Source organism: Salminus brasiliensis, chromosome 12 (assembly GCF_030463535.1).
Source record: "Salminus brasiliensis chromosome 12, fSalBra1.hap2, whole genome shotgun sequence".
Lineage (NCBI taxonomy): Eukaryota > Metazoa > Chordata > Actinopteri > Characiformes > Bryconidae > Salminus > Salminus brasiliensis.
Genome location: NC_132889.1, coordinates 23,789,736 through 23,813,554, shown reverse-complemented (window position 1 = coordinate 23,813,554; position 23,819 = coordinate 23,789,736). Strand labels below are relative to the sequence as shown.

The 23,819-nt window shown below is 37.5% G+C and overlaps 1 protein-coding gene across 2 annotated transcripts; it reads right to left on the bottom strand.

Moving 5' to 3' along the window:
- Nucleotides 1-1,037: 1,037 nt before the first annotated feature.
- Nucleotides 1,038-13,043, bottom strand: tom1 (target of myb1 membrane trafficking protein). 2 transcript variants are annotated; one of them, XM_072693139.1, is made up of 15 exons: nt 12,877-13,043; nt 10,022-10,106; nt 9,688-9,766; nt 8,952-9,101; nt 8,604-8,738; nt 7,739-7,870; nt 6,663-6,779; nt 5,772-5,905; nt 5,584-5,623; nt 5,365-5,485; nt 5,206-5,266; nt 3,703-3,775; nt 2,776-2,835; nt 2,165-2,204; nt 1,038-1,827 (listed from the first exon to the last, which is right to left on the bottom strand). In XM_072693139.1, exons 1-15 carry the CDS (start codon nt 12,926-12,928, stop codon nt 1,733-1,735), a joined length of 1,374 nt encoding a protein of 457 aa, XP_072549240.1. In that variant the 5' UTR covers nt 12,929-13,043; the 3' UTR covers nt 1,038-1,732. The 2 variants fall into 2 exon arrangements, with proteins under 2 accessions (XP_072549240.1, XP_072549241.1); XM_072693140.1 differs by lacking the exons at nt 1,038-1,827; nt 2,165-2,204; nt 2,776-2,835 and adding an exon at nt 2,866-3,545.
- Between the last annotated feature and the right edge of the window lie 10,776 nt (nt 13,044-23,819).

Here is a 23,819-nt window from a genome sequence, read left to right as displayed (position 1 = left end):
GAAATATTGCACATGACACAAACATAAATTTTCATAAAAAAAAAAAATGTTTCCAATGCAGGTCTTACTAGAATTGTACTAGTATTACTAGTATTTACGAACTGTTCATCCACTAAAGCTGAACCGAATGCATTAAAATGTTCAGCTGATATTAAATGTGTGTGTGTATATATATATATATATATATATATATATATATATATATATATATATATATATAGATATATATATTGAAGTCAAAACTTTTATCATAAAAAATCCTTTGCATTGAAACTATTAGCTAATTTCAATGCATCATCTCGCAAAAACAACTTCTAGCTGAGGGTCTGTTAATAATATCCAGAATTAAGCATTACAACGGACATGCATCATTTTGTGGAAAGTGCTGAAAAGTACTAAAACTGACTATCGCATGCTGTTCAAAAAACATAATTTTTAAATTTCTTAAATGTATTGTAACAAAAAAATCACCACAGTGGAACAGTGGAATTTATAAATTCACCTATTTACCCAAGGGCAATTTTAGCCCCGCCCATCCGTGTTAAGAGGGTGTTTTTTCCTAAAGATTTTTAAATGTGAGAATCACATTGAGCACTCTCTCTAGATGCTTCTGACAAAGACTGTTTAGTTCTAATGTATAAAGAGAGCTTGAAATTTACTCTAAATATAAACTATAAAAATAAACTATGACTCCTATGAAGCTCCAGTGAAACCTCTCTAAAACCTCTGAAAACATATTGTAGATTGTATATTGTGAATGCCATGCCTACTATTTTTTCCACATCTATACACATCCTAGTTTGGGAGATGCATGAAGCATACATTTTAAATATGCTTTCTATGTTCACAATTTTCCTCTTAATGAAAAACATTTGTGACCAAGGCAAATATAATATGCAAATCAATCAATGAATCAATTAATATCAGTGTTACAAACTTAACTTTGAGTACCCCAATAGAGAATACTGTAACGCAACACGTACACAATGAAGTTTGTTACTGTTAAATTTTAAAAATATAAAAAAGAGGAACACCAGTTGCAGTGAGTGCCGACTTTAATATACAGAAACCAAACAAAACCAAACTAGACATTTTCTTTTCTAACCACAACAGAAACTTTGCCCTTCACTTCTGGTAGCCACTGTTTGTTAGTGATAGATATGAAACATACAATAAAATATCTGTGGAAAAAACTGAGTAACTAGTTCCAGCTAACATTGTTTCATAAAAGTGCTTGTTGCAATACATATACAGTCTGGTAAACCAGAGTGTCAGAGCCCTAAAATCAAGATTAGTAGAACATGTAAAATTCATATTATGCAACACCTCCTGTCTATAAAAAAACATCTTTAAATATTAAGTACATTTTAATCCTCACAAAATCAAACCCATGATTTAAAAAACCTTCTTTGTCTTCTACTTTAGAGAAACGAAGATTCGAAGGGTTAAGAAAACTGTGTGATAAATTGTAAGTCAGGACTATTGTTAGAAACCCCCTAAAAATGTTTCACAATGTTCAAAGTGTACGTTTTAATTTCCCCCAAAAGGCTGTTTTTTTAGGACACACAGTTGCTACAGAACTATACAAGACAGAAAGCCTTTTAGAATGAGCAATTTTGTGCTACCGATCACCCTCACTGGGAAATGGGTTACTTGCTTATAACCATTTCGCTGTACAGTGTACACTGTACAGTGACAAATACGTGCACCTTTACCTTTATACTTGCAATTACTATGATTTTGAGGGCGTGTGGTCAGGAGATGATGCTTTCACGGAGGGAAGGCGCTCTGCTGCTTTTGCTCTCTCTGCCAAGAATCTATCAAACTCTGCAGGAGAGACAGAGAGAGTTAGATGGTTTTCTGCATGATTATCTAAAACACAAGATGAGTACAGGCTGTAACCTATGCAAATTTGATACTGTTGCCAGTGGCTATGCAAACTAAGCTATTGCTTACAAGCTTTTGCTAGTTTATGTGAATGATGTGGACAATACTGACATTACCTGATGTTACTAATAAATGAAATAAACTAATGCACAAAATAAGATGATGGTATATTAAGCTGACAGGTAGTCAGCTATGTAGTGTTACAGTAAACTGGTACACTGGTGATCTAAACCCTGTAATAAGTGTGAGTCAAACAGAGAAAAGGACGTCCTGATACCTTCACTGGTCACTCCCTCAGAATCTGCCAGGTCATCATCCTGCCCCCCCAAAAACATAGAAATTTAGTTCCTGCTGTTCCAGTGTAAACACCCCAAAACAGCCAAGAGCAAAAAAGACATTAACACAATCTGAAAGCACATCTAAAGCCTGATCCCAAGGCAGGACATTTATACCCTCCCTCATTTCCTGTTGGCTAAAAACATGGTACATCCTGTGATGAACCAGCACTGAAGTGAATTTTATAAAGTGATATCTGTGTACAGTTACTACTGTTAAGAAAACAGTGTTAGAAATTGTAATATAGAACTGATGTTAGATCTCTCTAATGAGTTCTACATTTTAATGAATGACTTTTGCAATGTTTAGAATTTCCCCAAATTCTAAAGTTTTGACTTCCCCAAAATGTTTTCTTAGGTTTTCTTAGTTTCTATTAGATACTGTATGCAGGATGAACAGCTGCTACCTAACTATACATGACAGAACGGCTAAATAAGGGTACAAACAGGAGAACAAACCCTTATGTACTTTAACTGTTTGTTCAGAACAAGTGTACAATAAAATAAATAATTTTTTAAATCAAAATGAAAGAAACAAAAATTCAAAACTCACATCGTCCACGTCAAGCCATCGCTCAATATCGTCCATCACACCACTCTGATTGACTGGAATCTGAAAAATGAGGACAAATAATTATGAGTATCATTGTTAAGCAGGAAAAAAATAAAATGCCCACTACCTCAGGTTTGCCAAAGCCCCTAGAAAGACACATTGACCCATAATGCACTGTTGCTCATAGCTTTCCATCACAGGACAATACAGCAGATTGCTATCTAGTTCTCCATTGTAGGCTTAACGTCTGAAATCTTACCCAAGAGAAATCTCAATCAAAGCCAGGAAAAAGCTATTATGTGATCAGATGCAAGAGCGATTTATGGAGAGAACCACCACCTGCTTCCTTCACCGCTCACAGCCCATCATTCAAATGCACTGACGATCACCCACACTTTGCATGTTTCAAAGGAACAAAGTAGGGGTGCAGGATATATTGGCAGCAAGTATTCTATTCACTTAGAAAAGGGAAAATGTAATTATTATTTTTAGCCTATTATTTTTAGAGAGTAAACCTGCCTGAAAAAGCTATAGCTGCTGGCCCAGAAATGCCATATGAGTGCATCCCTAAAACCAATTCAGCCCGAAAACCCACATGCATAAATAATAACCCCAGAGCAGATGGAATTAAAGCTCAGCCAGTACAAAGACACACGGCAAGACACACTGCATTAACCACCTCAGCATCCATTCAGACCCACCATTCCCTTCTCCACCATCCAATAAAACTGAGGGGATGTGCCGAGGGGGGTGGGGTCTTGGCTGTCATCCTTCACACAGACAGACAGACAGACAGGTTTTTCCAATAACTGACATCTGGAAAAACTTTCAGGCAAATACTAACAGCCACAAGCTTAACTACACAAACACACAAAGATGCTCATCACAAGCCTGTTTAAAGTTAGTAGATAATTTAACACTACTCACCACTCCAGCATTCTGTAATCGAGTGTGTGCTGCAGCTAGCTCATCTAGTACAGTGGAATTCTCCTCACTGTCTCTGGCATATACACACACACACACAGATTTGATTATTATTATAACCAGAGATAGGAAGCAACACACAATCAGTACTTTCTGCATAAGTGTCTGTATTTCTGTAGCTTAAAACGTGTTATTTCTGCTCACTACATATAAAAATATAAATCTGTGCATTTCACACACTACTTTTTCATAACATGCTCATTCCTTTCTCATGTCTCTTTAATGAGTTTTTAGTCAGGCAGCTTTTAATCAGGCATCTAATTGAGTGCAATATTGGTGGCAAATCTGTGAGAAATCCAGTGAGACCTTCGTTTCGTGTAAAAGGCAAACAGAGCTAAGCTTCGGTTCTCTAATCTGAGAGAAATGTAAATCGTTTCCAGCATAACCAGCATAACTATTTAATCATTGAACTATTTACTGTGATAAACCACACTGACAGATAAACGTAAGCTAACACACTTGTGTAAATCCTGTAATATTACTGTACCGTGTCACTTTCAATGCCAGGTCTGATTTTGCTTATGATATAGCAGTTCAAGCATAAACCATTGTTACTATAAATATATATATATATATATTATAAATAATAATCATAAACCATTGTTAATATAAATATATATATTATAAATAATAATCATAAACCATTGTTTACACTCATAATTAGTGTATAATTAATGTAAATCATGTAAATAAATGTAAATCATTTAACAAAGTTTTTTGAACTGGAGTATTTAAACTTAAGTATGGGACGTATGGTATGGTTATTACATATTAGGCCAGATATATGTAAATTCTTTTGTAAACCCTTTACAATTTCCTAAAAAAAAAAAAGCCAATGATGACTCACCACCCAAATAATACCTGCTCTGGACTACCACCCACAGCTCTGTGGTATATAGTCACCAAGCAGAGAAACGTAGCAGACACTGGTCAATGATGTATTTAGGCTGACCAGCAGACTCAACCAATGAATATAAATCACACCAGTATGGAACCACACATCTGCACAGTGCCTAGTTGACACCTGGTTCCATGGCTTCATGAGGTCTGCACAACAGACCGAAACAACTGGTATTGTGACTTATTTGACCACTGCTGTCCCATGACTTCTGCTAGCAGTCTGGTCAATAGGGAAATTGACCCAGAAGTACTATTGTTTATTATGTAATTTCTATGTTGATTTATTTTTTATTTTTTTGTTGTTGCCAAGAACACATTTAAAAATACCACAGAGGTAAAGAGACACCCATGCACTGACCACAGCCTCAGAGACACCATTAACAGGACTTACATAATATGCTGCACATTTTGCCCTTCCATTCCAAATCCAGTTATATTTTTTTTATTTATATTTCACAACTGTTACTTTTGTCCTTAAAGTAATACACGCTTAACATATATGCACTACCATGCATACATATGTTCAAAGGGAACTGGGGAATGTACCTTTTTTGTAGCCCCCCTGAAGAATTACGATGTTGCTGAGCACCATCTTCTACCTTTGTGCCTGAAAAAAATATGATAAAAGGCATTTGCAACTGCAAAAGAGTTTAGCAAAAAAATAAAATGAAATGTTGTGTCTCAGAGCAAATTATTAATACTTACTGAGGCCAGCCATCTGACTGGACAATGAGCTGACTGTGTGGCTGGTGGGTTCACGCACAGGAGCCCATTTTTCTGATTGGTTGTGTGGTTTAGAGTTGAGGTCAATAGGATTGGTCGGACACTGATTTAACATAAAAATTAGTGAATAAAAGACAAGCAATGCAAAATGCTGACAGTAATAATTAAAAACAAAAATTATATAAAATTAAATGTCCTTACAGATTTTTCAGAATTTGGCCTGTTGAGAAGTCTCCTAAAACTAAGAAATAGAAAATCGAAAGCCACATTATATATATAAACACATTACATATATACACACATATATATATATACATACATCCATGCAGTATTCCCTGTTACACCATTTAAAATCATAATACAATTTAGCATAATCAGTTGCTTCGAACCTCTGATATCGTGTGAAGGTTGCATTCATGTCATCATTGGCAACCAGCAGCTGTTCTACCAGCTTCTCCTCACATACTCTGGGAATGAGGTGCACTACTTGGTCCTGTGCTGCTTTACAGGTGGAGTACAACTGCTACTGACGAGGAGAAGTAAAAAGAGACAGGCTTAATCAATATTTACCTACATTCATGGATAAAAAAATCTGACATGTGTATGCGTATTTGTAAGATACTATTTCTTCAGTTATATTTACCTTTTTGAGATGTCTGTTTATTTTAAGAATAATATGAGACTATTTTATTTATTTACATATTTTGTTCATTTAAATGATCTCATTTTGTGATATTAAAGCCACATTAAAATTATATATACATGTTTAAAAACAGCAGAATAATATTACAACAATCTTATTTGTAATTTATAGTAGTTTTATAAATATTATATTTATATACAGTTGCAAGAAAACATTCATAATCTAACTAGACAAACTAGACACACAGTTGTCCATTAAGACACAGTTCACAGAAACCAATATTTCCTGAGAAGAGATTTGTCAGTAGCCAGGCTTTATGTGCCTTTGTTAAATGGGCAAACATAATTTGTCAATTATCTCTTGGAGAAGTTATTAACAGAGAGGTTCACTTAACCTTCGTCGCCTGCACTGTGGATGTTTACTCAATAATGGTCAAAAGACAACTGTTTGTGTGATATTAGTTTAGTTAGATTCTGTCTGTCTATAATTGTGACTTAGATAATGATCACACCACATTTTAATCCTCAATGCAGTAATCCAGGTGTTTCCAAAGGGATCACATACTTTTTCTTGCAACTGTAGCTTTAAGATGATTTAACCTGCCAATATATCATTTTAGCAATGTATGATCTCTAACCTGCAGCAGTTCTGCATCAGTTTTCTGAATGTGTCGAGCATCCATTTGAGTCATCATGTCTGACATCACTCTGAGGTTACTATGAACTACCTCCAGGTCAGCCCTCAGCTTCTTTACCTGCAACAAGAACCAAAAGTACCAAAATATTGAAGTATTAGTGCAGTATTCAATTGTGTCATGCTCATAGCAATTACAATACACTAAAGATTCAATACCTGAATGCACACTAAGCAGGAGACAGAGAATTCGTTACATAAAACATATTAGTGACAAAGTGAGCAGCAGGTGGTGGAGGAAACAATTCAGATCACTGTGATATAATAATTGAAATGTATAGGATGGTGCAGCACGTTAGCACCCTACTTCCTCCATCCTTGCATACAGGTGCACTTGGTAGGTTTACAGTTACTGACTGTGGCCCATCTGTTGCTGTCCCACTGTCACTCAGCATCTAGGTGATGGTATCTCCATGTATTAATGGAACAGGAGCACCAAATGACAAGTGACAACTGACCAGATACTGGGTGGCCTATTCTCAGTACAGCAGTGATACCAATGTTGTAGTGGTATGTTAGTGTGTGTTGCGTTGGTATGAGTGTATCAGGCACAACAGTGTGACATGTCCCTTTAAACTCTTGCTTTGGACATACCTATACACTATACCTCCAACTGTAGCTTCACAGTTACAGACTATTGCTCAGACTATTTCTTCGAAATGCAATTTGTTGTTCTCTGGTCAGTGAAGAGTTTTTTCCATTACTAGATGAAGTCTAGTGGCTCACAACAAGGTGGCTATAGTCAGAAACTGTGTAGATAAAATATCCAATGACTGTACATTATATTGACAGGTAACAATACATAGATTTTAAGATAAAGCCATTACAGTACATAACAATACAAATACGTTATCACTTCAGTGCTGCAAGTATAGCATACTGATCGTGATTGTCTCGCAAAATCCTTGCATTTCCAAACTAGCAACTTTACAGGAGAAATCTAACTTTCAATATGTTTGTTAAAAGTCTTTTGGGGGGCATTTAGAGCAAAACCTTGCCTTGTGGCTGTTTTTGGGTTACCTGATTAGGCGATAAAGTGATGGGACCGTCTGCATTTCGTAGGGTTGAAGTCTGCCGGGGTGGCTGTGCTGGCTGTTTGGGAGAGACCGGCGCGTCACACACGGTTACAGGAAACTCACAGTCAGGAACACTCTAATGGAGAGAAAGCATTAAGTTAATGAGTGAGTTCTGGGGCAAAGACAGCAACTCTTACAGAGTGACATTGATCAATGTTTAAACCCTTAATGCAAAAAAGGCTTATTACACACCAAGGTATTTTATTATGATTTGAATTTGATATTTGAAGTTTGTACAGTGTGTACAGTCTTGCTTTGTAGAAAGAAAAATACTTTCACATGTTTTAGTCATGTCATAAAGCATTATGTAGAAACTGGTATTTTTTGTTCTTAGGTTCCCCCTACAGTTGCAGACCCCCTTCTGGAAAGCTACACACATGTATTTGTTGACAGACTGAAAGATAAAGAACCGGCATCTGATGTGAGAGAAGCATGTGAGCCGACACAGTAGAATAATGGAGACAGAGACGCTGTTCTCCCTGTTACAAGTCAGCATTCCATCGACATGCCATTTTAAAGCTATTATTTTAGGCACAGTTGCAACATAAAGTTGCTTTATTATTACAAATCTATGGAAAAGGACTAAAATAACACAAGTTAAAATACTGTTGATTGTGTACTATGTTACTATGTAACAAATTTAGATTATCCCCACCAGTTTCAACAGAAGTCCCTGTAGTTACAGTCATCCATTGAAGATAAACTAAGATAATCCATTATTAGTCCCATAGTGGGGAAATTCTCAATTCTCATTTGTGATCTAACCTAACCTATTTACAAGTTAACTTTCAGTGGGTCGTCACATGTACCTTTTTGGGTGTGTGTATGGGGGAACAATTATCGAGCTCAGTCATTGGAAACTCCAGCCCTTTCCTTCTGAGATCTTCATATACAAAAACTACACCTGTTAAATCAGGGGAACTGCGGAAGGCATCAGCCCATGCCTACAGGCAGAAAGAGAGAGAGAGAGAGAGAGAGAGAGAGAGAGAGGAAGAGAGAAAGAAAGTACAGTAAAGTACACACCCAGTGCTTCACCTGGCATATTAACCATGCAAAACAAATAATACTAGAGGCTAAGACAGTCATTTGACCTTTCTTTGCAAACACAACAAAGAGCTGCCTTTCAAACCAGTCTGACTGAAGGTAGATCTGCTTGCCTGTATAATGTTCAGTATTCGGTCATGAAGAACTTGAGGAGGGTCATTTTTGGGTAAAATTGTTCGGACCAAAACCCCCTCTACAAATTCTCTGGTCGACACCAGAACGTGGAACCTGTGGCCACAGTTCTTCACACAAGCCTCCAGAACCTGAGATAACAATACAGAGGAAGGCTGTTAATAAGAATTAAAAATGCGATGGTACACACATTTCTATTTACATTACACATATTATATTAGGGAACACATTTTTCCTACAGAACTAAAACAAAAAAAAGACAATATTTATGATTTGTTTTTCATTTTTATTTTATGGTCCAGTGGTCAGAACATGGCTGTGTGGCATAATATATATATAAAAATATAAATAGGATATGAATAGAAATTAAATAAACAGGAATGACATAAAAATGATCTGTTATTTAGGAATAACAGATACATTTGAATTATATTAACTGTATCTGCATTTTATTTACAGTGTGTATTACAGGGTAAGTCCTGAATGTTGTGAAAAATTAAATAATAATATGCAAGTTGTGACACCTCCTTAACTCCTTAAGGGCCCAAACTATAATTCTTTATGTAATTTATTACTGTTGTATAACCATATTAGATTTACAGTACTTACAGAGTAATTCACTGGGTTTCAAGGACTTAGGAGTGTAAAACCAATCAGAGGGGTCAGAGGCTAAAGCGAGGAACTAAAAGTGGGAGGACGGTAGAGTGAGCTACTCACAGTCAACGCAAACATGACCTCTCTAAAATTCCTATTCCCCACAATCCTCTTCTTGATAGCTCTGACTGCGTCTTTAGGTCTGTAAACAGAACAATCAGTGAAAAATAAAACAGTAACAGTAACAGCAATGTCAGTGTAGAAACATTCATTGTTTTTGTGGTGTATTCCCTCAGCAGTAAACCACATGGTAAAGAACTACTACAATACAACAGAGTGTAATGCAGCAACATGATGGAGCTGTAAAGTTATGATCCAAACTTAGAGCAAGTACTGGAGATGAATGAAGCCTTGTGTGAGGGCGTAAACAGCGCTGCTGTTGTGATCTAACACATACCCTTCCTCTGTCTCATTGACGATGTCACATATTTCCATGTTTAGACCCCAGTCCTCTGACGGCAGAGTGGAGCTTGTAGCATATTCTGACATGCACACAAACACAGTGTTATTGAACATATCGAATGGGCACTGTGCAGAGAATGACAAAAGGCACTCACTTTGCAAGAGCCAACACTTTAGTAACTACAGGCTTCTAAAAATAACCATACGGCATCCTGAGGGGCTAGAACATCCCCTAGGGAATAATCCCCAAGCTCAACTTCAGTTAGTAGCTTATGACTGCTGAAATAGCATTCAGCCAAGAGCAGAAGTGAAAGCTCATTTTACAGTGCCAGCATAATATCACCTTACTACTCATTAGAGCAATGGCTAGAACCTAGAAAACATGCTGAACTCATGCTTTGTTGACAAAATAATAACCACGAAGGACACGACAGCCCTCGACTGCACTCTTAGCAAAACAGGTCCTATATAGCACACAGAACAAATTGTGCATAAGTTACATAATTGAACCGTGACAAGTATTTGCACATAAATAAAAGATTACATCAAAACGATTCTTGACTAAAAGAGTGTTATTAAAGGTTCAACAAATATGAAACAGTGTCTCATTAAAGAGAACAATTTAAGCATGCAAATGGTCATGTTTCTGTATATAACAATTTAATTTACTAAATAACTATTCAGGAACCCTTTTTAAAAGTGTAGAAGAAAATGTCCTGAATCAAATGATGCTGAATATACAGTTGAGCGCAAGGTTTGGGCTCACTAAGTGAAGGTAAGTACACATCTTCTGCAGAGAACGTCTACGCTTTTTAACCATTTAAAAAGCCTATGTCCCGCCAACGGCTCAAAATGTTAATACAAACTTCTATTACAAAGAAAACTGTTACTGAACAGTTACTGAATAGTACACCTTTCTGTGTAATAAGCCTTGAAGTGTGAAGGGATTAATGTAAAATTGCTTCTTATTTGCTGAATTTAAAATGTAATAGGAGGGGCACTAAATATGGCATGTTAAAGGGGGGTTGGCCCATTTCATATACATTTATTTTTGACCAATATTATCAATTTAGAAAATACATAAAAATGTGCTCTTAAATGTACATATAATATACTGCAGTCCTCTGTAGAAGATTTTGCAAACTATTTTCATTTAGAAGACTTTGTTGGTTGGGCAGAGGTGTGTGGGGGGATAAATATGGCACATATAAAGGTTATGGCCCATTTCAAATCTATTTATTTTTGACCAATGTGATAAAGCGCTCTAGAATTTATATATAATATTTGCATATATATTTGCGCATATATATATATATATATATATATATATATATATATATATATATATATATATAAATAAATTTGCATCTCTGTATTGCAGCCATTTTATTCCAGGCATTTTAGACCAGGCAATTTGCATACTATGAGTGGCATAAAGTTACCCAACAGCAATGTGAAACACTAATGGAGTAACACTAATGGAATAAAGTTCACATAGAATAGCTAATGACAGTGTCTGACAAAAACACTGAATTACACATTTTGCCATAATGAAAATCTTTTTTTCTTGTATTTTCTTTTTTTACATTGTGTCAAAATTTTCTGATGAACGGACCAATAGAAAAGCTCCAAAATGACTGGGAATAAAATCGTCCATTTAAAAAAAGAAGGTTTCCTCTTTTCCTGTAAAGCTGCCACATTTTGAATTGGAAGACCAATTAATCATGTCAATGGAGAGCATATTTAATCAAGGGTTTACATCACTGCTGGCAGACACTGTCATTAACTTGTGATTACAGTGGTTGTATCTATAATGGTTAAGGGCAGGGATGTGGGCAGGCCTAACCCTATATCACCAGACACCTACTCCCACATAGAAGCAGTTCAGTCGCTCGCATCAACCCAGACTTTTAGCCCCATGTCTGCTCATGTCTGCGGGTGTTTTTTTTTCTTTCTTTCTTTCTTTTTTTTTTTTTTTTTTTTTTAAATCATTCCTTCTTCGTTAAGACTGGCACCCACATGTTAATGTTGCTTCGTGTGACTATCAGCTGCCTTGGCACACACGTTTATTCAGGCAAATTAAATGTTCCCATGCTCAACTGAAAGGGAGGGGATGGTGCTGGAATGTAGGTGAGGTGTGGAGCACTGAAACCTTTGTTGTCTAGCAGTGTCAGGCCATTTCCTTCTGTAGGACGTACACTGCTGTACATTGTAGGTAGCAGTCAACCCCTGTTTTAGCTTGGAAATAAACACTGCACGAGCAGGGCCTGTATTTGTGCCACGTATTTGTGGAGTAATACAAACTGATCTGGGGCACCTTGTGAGTTTATATAACACTGAACAGAAATACATGAAGTGGTGAGGTCTGCTGTTGGGCTAGTGTGATGATTTTGAGAAATAAAGACACAAATACACACAGACTCATATGCTAAAAATACATGCAGCAACTGGGTCAAATACAAGTGAACTTGCAAAGCAAAGGAACCTGGAGATGCAGAGCGAACAGGCCCATTGCCCGCCCACCTCTGTTTGACAACCCCACACAACACAACCCAACAACCAACCACAAAGCCGAGTCGCAGGGCCTGAGCCCTCCTCCTCGGTGGGATTGGACAGAAGCAGTGTCAATCTGGTCTTAATCCAAACTGTCCATCTTAATCAACTAATTATCCAGCGAATTTTCATGTCATGTCAAAGTACCCTGCATTAGCATGACAGCAGCCCGTTCCGAGCGCATGTCCTTCTAGTGTTACTGGCTTTACGCTGGAGCACACGGTGCGCTGTGTAAACACGGGCTGCTGTCCAATGCAACAGGCTAGAAGCCCATAACTGAACTCAAACAGCACTCACCTATCCGCTGCCCTACTGGCGTCGAGAAAGGGTTTCCTATTAGAAAATCCATCTTTGCCGACGGTTAAATGTGCTTTTTCCTCTGTATGATACCATAAAACTCCCACTCCAGCACTCCTCCTTGTCTCTCTCTCTCTCTGAAGCTGCGGAGGAGCTCTAGCCGGTGATGGGCGAACTGGAAACTCAGGGCGGTGACGTCATCTCTTAAAGGGCCATCACCAAAAAACAGTGAGCAGAGCTAACACTGGGACAGCACTGTGCTCAATACCTCAGCTCAGCATTTATACTTGCTGATGTGCAGCAGGAGGGGGGGATGATCTTCACTATATGTACAAAAATGTTCACTATGTATCTGTGCACATATGTACTGTATGTTTATACTGTACTACCCTTATTATTGTATTGTACTACTGTGCTGCACTGTGTAACTGCTACTAGCTGCTGAATGTCCTACACAACTTGAGGTTCTTAAGTTTTTTTTTTATTATTAACCCATGGTACCATATGTGTCACAGACCCTTTAATAGATGTGTAAAGTTCCTTACAGCACTTGATTCTTCACTCATCTGGTCGCATCTCATGAAGCCTCTAAGTGATCTATTCTCAACATCCTGGATGCGTCACAGGACAGTTTGTGAATGTATGTACATTTGACCTCCTTTACAAAATGTTGGTGTGCTTGGTTTGTGTTTGAGACAAAAACAGCTCAAATTTGAAATATTTTTCTATTCTAAAGCACATGTAACAATTTAAACGCTTTAATAAATTGTCATTTATAACACAGAACCAGTACTGGCTCTGAAACTGATGAAATACAATAAAATAAAATTGTTGTTGTAGATTTAACCTTAAAATGTTTAAATATTAGTATGACCCACCTGGCCAAACAAGTCAACCATACTCAAAAATAAATGTGCTGCAACGTGTTCTTTAAGCAATCTCTAAAGAACTATGTTTATAAGAGAGGTATGCTAGCCTGAAGAAGTGAACGTTCTTTAGACCTTTAAAAGCTTGTTCACATTCCCATACCTCTATTAATCTATCTATGGAACTAAGCGTGGTTCTTCTATGACATTGCTCCATTGCAAAGATCATACCATACTCAACCAGCATGACCAGCATGACCACACTGACTGGCATGACCAGTTAGACCATACTGCTCTACCAGTATGACCAATTTGGTCATGCTGATATACCACTCCTCTGAAAAAAAAACAAAAAAAACAACCTGGCCAGCTTGGTTCTTGACCAGCATAGTGTCTGTTTGGTTAGTAGAGAATTTGATGGTTTAGCTAGACCAACAGTATGACCGAACTTGACTATGCTGTTTAACGAGCAAGACCCAGTTTGGCGACCAGCATGACCAAGCTGGATGACCTGCAGTACCAGCAAGACCAGGCATGGCCAAAATCGAATGCAACATACACTAATGCTCTCCAAGAACTGGTTAGCTAGCTGGATTATCAACTTTTCAACCACCGGCACCACCGGCTGGTCTTGAGATGATTTTTCAGCAGGAAAATATTTAAGTGTTAACAACCAGTACTGCTGATTGAAAAGAGTTGTTGGCATGCCAAAGTATTTTCCATATGTGTGTATATATACATATATATATATATATATATATATATATATATATATATATATATATATATATATATTTATTTTTTTTTTTTTTTTTTTTTTTTTTTTTTTTTTTTGGGAAAATGGTAACTACAGCCCTGCTGAAAAAAACAGGCCATTAGAACCAGTAGGACTAAAGCCTGGAGGTTTGCTTTAGCTTGTGATCCAATGTATTTCAAATCAGTAAATCATTAAACTTGTATTTTAATACAAATTACCAAATTTCCAAGACCATTCATTACAAACAGGTGGGACGTGGGTTCATTACCCATTATTTCAAATGCGCGTATCGGGTAAAGTGCGCGCCAGTGAGTCCCCGGGGTGAAGCGCGCAGTGCACGCTATGGTAATCTGACAGTGCAGCCTAATCTGGCTGTGGAGCAATACGAAATAATTATGTTTATTTTTTTATGTGAGTTTAACCAATGCACTAATAAGTCACGGGGCAAGATCAGTTCGAGGCAAACTGTCCAGATGATGTTTTTTTTTATTATTTTATTTTCTTATAACGTGAAAGTCTACCTGCTGTTCTCTAAACCCCCGCTTGCAGGCGCACTTTCCTTGTTTTTAGATTTCCCCCCGATGTGTTTCAGCCGCGCTTCCAAGGCTCTGTCGTTTGCAGTGTGTGCAGTGTGCGATTCTGCCTTGTGGAGTAAATATGATCTTATGGATTCCAGTGCAAAACAGAACTGCAGTGCCTCAAATCTGCATTATGGTTTGTTTCTTTAAAGGAAATAGTAACACTGTGTAACTAATCAAACCTGAAACACAATATTTTGAGCACATCTTGATGCACAGTTACATTTACATTTACATTTAAGGCATTAAGCAGACACTCTTTTCCAGAGCGACTTTTAAAAGTGCTTTGCTATTTACTTAAGAAAAACCTCAGCTAGTTTGAATAGATAAAAATGTAAAGATACCTCTAAGTTACTCTTAAAAAGAAGAGGAGAGAATAAGAGTGGTTGACAGATCAGCTTTGCAGGATGGAGGCTTTTCATTTAGCTTCATCATCACCAAACCAACAAAGTAATAAAAAAGTGTGTCAGATATTTCAGTGTACTCCAATGCATTGACTGTTGAGATATGAATTGGCATCTCCCCTGGTCCTTTTTGTACCAGAGGTTGCAGTATGGTTGCGCTGGTCCAATCTTTGCTGATTTTTCCTCACAGTTACCACCTGGTTGAGATATTATATATATATATATATATATATATATATATATATATATATATATATATATATATATATATATATAAAGTAGTTAGCTTAGATTAGGCTACATTTCCTCAAATTTTATTTTAGATCTGTAAATTCACTGGCTCACTCACTCTTTCTAAACACGGATTCTTTTAAGCAACTGTCTAAAGAGCGTGTGAAGGCCATAAAACGAAGAATTTTCAGCTTGTGGTTTCTTACTGTTATTAAGACAGAAGAACCAAAAGTGGTTCTTTATGATATCTAGCAGACATGGTTGGTATGTTTATATTTAGGAGTGTAGCTTAGGGGTCTTCTGGTTGTCTTTTCTTTTTTTAAAGTAGCCTTTTCTTTGAAAATTGCATCTATAGAAACAGTTAGAGAGCAGTTAGAGAGGCAATGCCGCTTAACAAATATGGAGAAGTCATGTCTTTCAAAGACTTTAGCCTTTTTATTTTGGATGTATCATTGGTATCATTGGTCAATTAAAACTGTACAATAAATAGTAATTGGATTATTCTTTTTAATGTATCGCAAATGTACCATATACATCACATTTACTAGTCATTTGCATAGCACATAGAATTGCTATATTGTGACTACATCAAGTTGAAAAGTTCATATACAATTCAGCTTCACATCAAACCACTCGTAATGACTCCGTTTCCGTCTCAAACCACTGAATTATGCAGAATAATTGGTGCGGCTTCCCTTTTCCTCCTCATTTAGTCTATGCAGCTGAATGATGACATAAATAACAGCAGAGGATTGTTCGGTTTCTGGCTAGTATTTAGCTGGAGGCCAAAAAAAGGGTGGAATAGTTTGTATGTAAATCCACTGAATTTGAACAATTTGTTATCAGTGCTGTGCAGGAATATTCCTTCACGCTATAAGGTCTTCAGCAACCGGGCAAAAGCTGGAAAAATATACAGCCTTTTTTTATTTGTTTTAATTGGCTTTATACACCTGTAAACACTTCAAAGCTCCCCCCATGTTTTATTATTTGAGAGTTGGAGGAGAACATCCTCCTGTAATTGACTTGTAATGCACTTTTACTTTTCACAATGGCCAGGAATGAGTCAGAGTGACTCATATCTCCCGTCTATGTGTGGGTGAGAGAGAGAGAGAGAGAGAGAGAGAGAGAGAGGGAGAGAAAGGCTGAGAAAGCTTGTAAAATGACACTGTAATTTCAGCCTGAGATTATGATGTGCATTTAATACTACTAAATTCACACATGGAAAAATGAAGTCTGCGGCACCACACAAAAGTTTCCAGATGTTGTCATATTTTGACAACTGTCACCTGACAGCTTTCATTCCTTTACAATAGAAGTTTGTAATAACACTTTCGGCCCGTTGGTGGTCCAGTGGTTTAGTGGTATCCTGCAAGATTTCCATTCTTGCGAGTCAGGTTCAATTCCCAGTTAGAGCAAATGTCTTGGGCAGTGGTGGCTCAGCGGTTTGAGCATCGGGCTATTAATGACAGGGTTGTGGTACCCGGGTTTGGTAAGCTGCCACTTCCACTGCTACGATGGCTTAGCTCCCAGCTCCCAGCCTCATGGTATCAGAATGCATTCAACTGTACCAGTCTACCATGGAAGTGACTGCCTTATCTATACAATAAATAGGAAAGGAGTCGTTACCATGCCATTATTCCCTTCAAATGAGAATGCAGTCAATTGTATTGTAAGGTAAATCTGGCCATAGGGAACATATGATTTAGCTGTGACTCAAACATTGCATCCTAGATGTAAAGTAGATAGCGGCACTGCTAAAAAAAAAAAAAAAAAAACAGGACAGGATTGAATCAAGAATGAAGGTTTTACACCATGACAGCACAGCCAAAGATTTGTAACCTCTATGACAAGCGTTTAGTCCTTATAACATACCCATAGGTTGAATTTTACATGATTATTATATATGGTTTGTATGTGAGTGCGCTGTGACCAGTGGCCAACATAAATGTCAAAGACATTACATCATCAGGGAAAATCTAATGTAACAATTGTAGCATTTCACAGAGGGAGACTCAAACAGTAACCAAATTGTCCTTACAATCCCATGCATTCGATCCCATTGCTATTTATTTGTCTGTTCTTTCAACTGGAATCGCTGACCCATATGTGTGCAGACAAATAATGGGCACAGCTCGGTCATCAGTCTGTCATTAGTGCAGCCCAGTATAGCTTTGGCTTATATGGATAATACTAAAGACATGGCTGTTGACTCCAAGAGAATACAAGGTGACCACACTCCACTGAACATCAATGGCTCTGCTTTGGTGTTCACCTTACAGAGACCCTTACCTGGTTCCTCAACAACAGCTCCATACCCAAGGAAGCCCAGCAATGTCTCTATATTTTAGATACTGAGAAGAGCTCATCTTCCCCTCCCATTCTCACCATGTTCTATAGAGAGACTGTAGAGAGAATCCTGACCAGCTGCATCACTGTCTGGTTTGGGAAATGCAATATCTCTGACCCTATAGCAGATAGTAAAGAGCTTCACCACAAGCTACATCTGCAGAGCCACCACCAATGTAGAAGACCCCACCTATCCCCCACACATACTCTTTTTGCTGCTGCCGACTGCCGGAGCATCTGGCACGTTTGCAGTTTATTTATATATAGTCATGTGTAGTCCCTTCATTCTGTACTTGTATATGGTTGAAACAACAGTAAAAGTTCATGATCTTGAACTTGAACTTTTGCATTATATGCAGGCTCTTGAAACGCTTCTTGGCATTTGTACATCTCCTTTAAAAATGCATCTTTAACACCTTATGCACTGTGACTTTTTTAGTCTGTAACTACATGCAAAGCAGTGCAAACTGGCTGAGTTGTTCCAGGAATCACCAGTGCTTTCAAGGATTCACTGAAAGGTTCTTTAGGGAGCCAAAAAATGTTCTTCTGTGGCACAGATTCCCAACCATGTTCACACAGTATCCACGTCTCCCACATGTTGACCTGCTTTGACACATCCATATCTTCTCAAGAATTGTAAATTAGTTCTATAGTAAGATCAGGTGTACTGGGAAGCGGGAACACTCCTTTGCATTGCAGAGGTTACTCCAGGACCACAATTGGGAGCCATGGTCTTATGGGATCACTCCAAAGGACCTTGTTTGAAGATATATGAAGTGCTGCATCATGCAGAATCAGAAGCAGCCCACATTCAGCTAACTGTGAGCTCGAAATGCAACATGAGTTCCACTCAGTTGCTGACTGTTATTCCTCACTATTAGCCTGCCTCTATCTCACGTCACAAGCCACTTTTGCGTGACATGTTGCTAGGGAACAACATTTTGCGCGTGTCCTTGAACCACGCTGCGTCTCTCCATGGACGCTTCTGTGATCGGCCGCACAAATCCCCTAGCTGTCAAATGCTCCCCACTGAGATGTCCGAGCCATCTCCCCCTTTATCCTGTCTCTCTCACGCAGCTATTTCCCCGCACTCCCACTTTCACTGGTGTAAAATGCCAAAGCCATTTATACGAGCTCCCCAGGACATGTTGTTGTTGCAGCGCCGCTTTCAACAAGCCGAGGGATGGCCGAAAAATCTTTATGCACGTGAGCTGTTACCCACTCTCACATGTCTAGTGTGCAGGTGGAGACAACTGACTGTTGGGATGTCATCCTCTCAGCAGAAGGAGTTGTTTAATCTCAGAGGAGCTGTCGGAGTTCACACGAGAAATGTGACCAGCTTCAATTAACACAGCCCCGCTAATGTGTCCTTGTTACCCAAACACAGTTCTCTGATTATCTACAGTTTGGTCAGCAAATTAAATGAGGTGAGGTGTTGTCAGTGAAGCGTGTGTAGTGACTCATTTGCCATTCACTGTAGCCCTGACAACCTCCTCAGAAATTTCAAGGAAATCGTGAAGCCATTGTACGTCAGACAGCTCAGGCTGTGTGCTTTATCAGGAGGAACATATACAGTGATGCTGACTAGTCCTGCCAGCCTGTACAGCCGCAATCTCAATGGTTCAATGATTATTCCGCCATTGCAAATAAGGCTTATTAGCAAAATGTACAAACCTTTAGCTGTTTGCAATGAACCAATCAAACAATAGCAAATAGCTCAATACAACTAATAGAACAAGTGATTTTTCCAATTTCAACACAAAATGGCAGTGACAACTGTAGTCTCAATATTATTATAATGACAGTAGAGCACCTTTTTGCTGTTATTACCTGCTGCAAACATGATGCATAGCCAGACACCAACTTCTGGCAGCGTTTCCTGAGGTATCTTAGCTCATTCCTCATGGGCAATGGCCTGCAGTTCACTAATATTTTAATTCAAACACCTTCTTAAAATCCATAGAACCCTAGATTTTCCATGGGGTTTAAGTCAGTTGACTGTGACTGTGCCACTCCAGAATCTTCCAGGACATCTTCTAAAACCAAGCCTGGGTAGACTTGAGAGGAGGTGTGCCTGGAATAATTGTCTTTTAGAAGGTCCAATGACCTTAGCTTCCTCACAGAAGAAATTACGTTTTCCGCTGCGATTTCCTGATACTTTATTGAATCCATCTTGTCCTCCACACGCTGCAGATGCTCAGTTCCAGAGCAAGCAAAAGCAAGCAAAGTAGCCTGCATGCAGGGCGTTCTTTTCAACATATTTTTAGAATCCACAGCTGTCTTATTTCTATGGTTTTGAGTATATTGGAGACGAATTTTCCTGTGGTTTGGGTCATTAGAAGTTTACAGACAAGGAGACCTTCAGCGCTTAGTCTGCTCCTTACTGTGCAAACTGGGACCTCAGTGCCTGCTGCCACCAAGTTTTTTACAGTCACTTGAGGGTTTTTGACCACCTGCCTCTTTAGGAATCTGGTGCCAGTCAATGATTGCTTCCTTTTACTTCCATATCCAGGTAGTGTAGCCAGTGTTTTGTTTAACTTTGGACTTAAATATGCTTTCAATTGTATTTGTAGGAGCATTTAGTGCCTTTGCTCTTTTTTGGTATTATTTTCCTTGTTGTTTGTAGGAGGCAGTGACCTCTATTAACTTTTTGGACAATTCTCTTGACTTTTCTAACAAATTTCTAACAAACGTCACAGTCAACAAACCCCTAGCCAGTTCATGCATTTTATATATTTTATCTCAAGCAAACCTAAAGGTATATATTTTACCTTTAGGCAAACCTAAAACTAGTCCTTGGTTTGCCACCTGATTTGAAAATCTGTTCTAATGAAGGATTTTATTTAGGGGGTTGAATGGTTTTGAGACTGCAGTAGTCAGTAAATTTGACTTTGGAGAAAGCTCTATTAATTGTGTTATTTCAATTATTGTTGTGTGATTGGTTTGTTGCAAACAGCTAAAATGTTGTACATTTAGCTAATAAACTAAACTTCAATGGGGGCTTAATCTTTTGGTTGGTCTATTCAGTAGGCTGTAGACTGTTTAGTTAGACACTTAAAATAAATATGTTGATGCTACAAGTTCTGTTGATTTTCTAAGTGATGTTTAAATCCAATACAGCAAGCAAACTTAATTGTTTTGTTTTTCTTGTTAATATAAAGCACAGTTTCTATTATTTGCTAAATCTGACAAAACATCATGAACCAAAAGATGTGCTTTTTTTTTTTACTTCTCCTGTAAAGTTATTTTTTATATCCAAGGTTTTTGTGAGACAGCAACATTTGTTAAATGAACAGTAATTTTATATAAGAAATGTGCAGTGTGGAGTTTTCTGTGGAGAATTTGTTTAGAAAATCAGTGAAGCACAGTGTACAATTTAAACACTACTCTGTATAACAGCTTTGAGCTACCTCTACAAACTGAAGTGAGGTCAAAGAGCGAGTATAATAATGTACATACTCTCTAATATTCAATATTCTTTTGGTTGGATTCCGAATGTGGAGGAGAATTATTATGGTAATATGTTCAATTAAATAATAATATTAAATAATAATTTTGGCAAATGGTCAACATAACCTGCATTTCTTGTATTTAGTGAGTGGTCACAAGTTTTCTGAATGTAAAATGCAAGCACAAGTTCCAGGACACAGATACTAAGATGTTTACTGATGAGCATGTCCACTGCTGAGAAGACTGTTTAGCTGAAGACTGAGATAAATAACTGATCATCACAGTGATGTATTAGTCTACTGATGCTTAAGCTGGAATTTGTGGTTTAGTATAGAAACTTTGTTTGTTGAGTTTTTCTTTAGAGTCCATCTAACACATGTGTTTGCTATACGCCTTCCTTTATATACTAAATACAGACAGGTAAGTATTTGGACAATTTTGTTTGTGTACACCACCACAATGGATGTGAAATGAAGTAATCAAAATGTTAAAGGGTAGACTTCAACTGATCTAAAAAAAAAAATGTTGCATTAACCATTAAGGAATTTTTAACAGACACTTTTAACAAAAGCTCATTTTATTTTTATAGGCTCAAAAGTAATTGGACAATTGACAAATAAGCAGTTGCATGGCCAGGTTAGTATATTCCCTTGTAATGTCATGACAAATTATGGAGACAAATGGTCTGGAGTTGCAGTTGTTGTTTTAAATTTGCATTTGATAGCTGCTCATTAAAACTGTTAATATACACTACAAATCAAATCAACAATCTGTTACATTTTTTTAACACAAATGAATGCACTGTCCATCTTAGCATCACTTAAATAACAGGTTGACCACAAGAGGCAAATACAGTAATGCATGCAGAATTCTTTAACAACACATTTAAGGAAGTAGGCATATCACTTTCACTACAATTAAGGTTTTCCAATGTTTTCTAGTGTTGAACTCACAGTGTTCAATGTAACACTAACAAATTTGCTGAGTGTACTTTAAGCAGCAAACCACTGGTAATACTCAAGAAGAGAAGGGTTAGATTAGACTGGTAAAATACATCAGCAAACAAACAAACAATGTGTTTTACTTTTGTTTGTTTACCAATTAGAAAAAATACCCCAAAATAAATCAATAAAACAAACAAACAAAAAATATATGGTGTGGACATATGGAGAAAAATTAAGATTTCATGAACTGAAGCATTCCACATAAACTGTTAAACATGGTGGAGGCACTGTCAAGGCATTTGCATGTATGGCTTCTAAATGAACTGTGCAACTGGTGTTTGTTGATGACATAAGCATCACAAGGGTGGAAACTCAGCATTTAATGATGTCCATGGGATCCAGACTTCAGACTTACTGTCATTGACAAGTATTGTCCAAGTATTAAAATGTGTCCTCATATTTATAATGGTGTTATTTTTGTCTAAGTACTTTTGACCCCTGTGAAAATGGTGGGAAACATATTTGTTGTAATTCTGGTTGCAATGGCTGATTGAATGAATTAAAGCTGTAAGTCTATGCTTCAATAAAACCTTGATTGCTTCATTTTAAACCTATTAAGGTGATATACTGAGACAAAATTACAAAACTTGTGTCACTGTCCATGTTTTCATAAATAAGGCAGATATAATTTGAACAAATAAAACATTTAGATAGACACTGCATTTTCATGGCAGTGCAGACTTTCCTCCACCTGTCTGTGCATCACAATGAATCCCCCACTCTCCCTATGAGTCATCGTGTTGTGCAGTGCAGTAGCGCGGAGCAGAACGACCAGCACACACTGAAAGGGGGCTGTGAAACAGCTGGTTTTTGCCGTTTGTCCACATGACAGTTGCCAGCTGTGGTCGTGGAGCTTAGTTACTCCTTGGGAATATATTAAAATATCAAAACCACAGATTCATTCCTAGTAACAATATTGCCAATAATGTCAATATTAGTAACACATGCAGTCATAAGTCTACCACAAATTAGTATATTGTTCATTAATATACAAAAATAAGTTTTTATCTCCCAGATGCTCTCCTTTCACTACAATCTAAGCGGAAGAGTTCTCTATAGTACTGAACAATTCATTGTTTGACTGATAATGAGATTCTTGTGCTACAAGAACTACTAGGGGTCTATTTAAACATCAACAGAAGATCTACCAATCTATAGAATTCTTCATACACGCAAAGAACAGCACTGGTTCCTTAAGTCGTCATGGTTTTACATAGAACTACTAACATTAGTAAAAAACCCTTGCAGAATAATTTTTTAAGAGTGCACTGAGGCACTAACCTGGCTGAGGTCAATGCTATGACTCA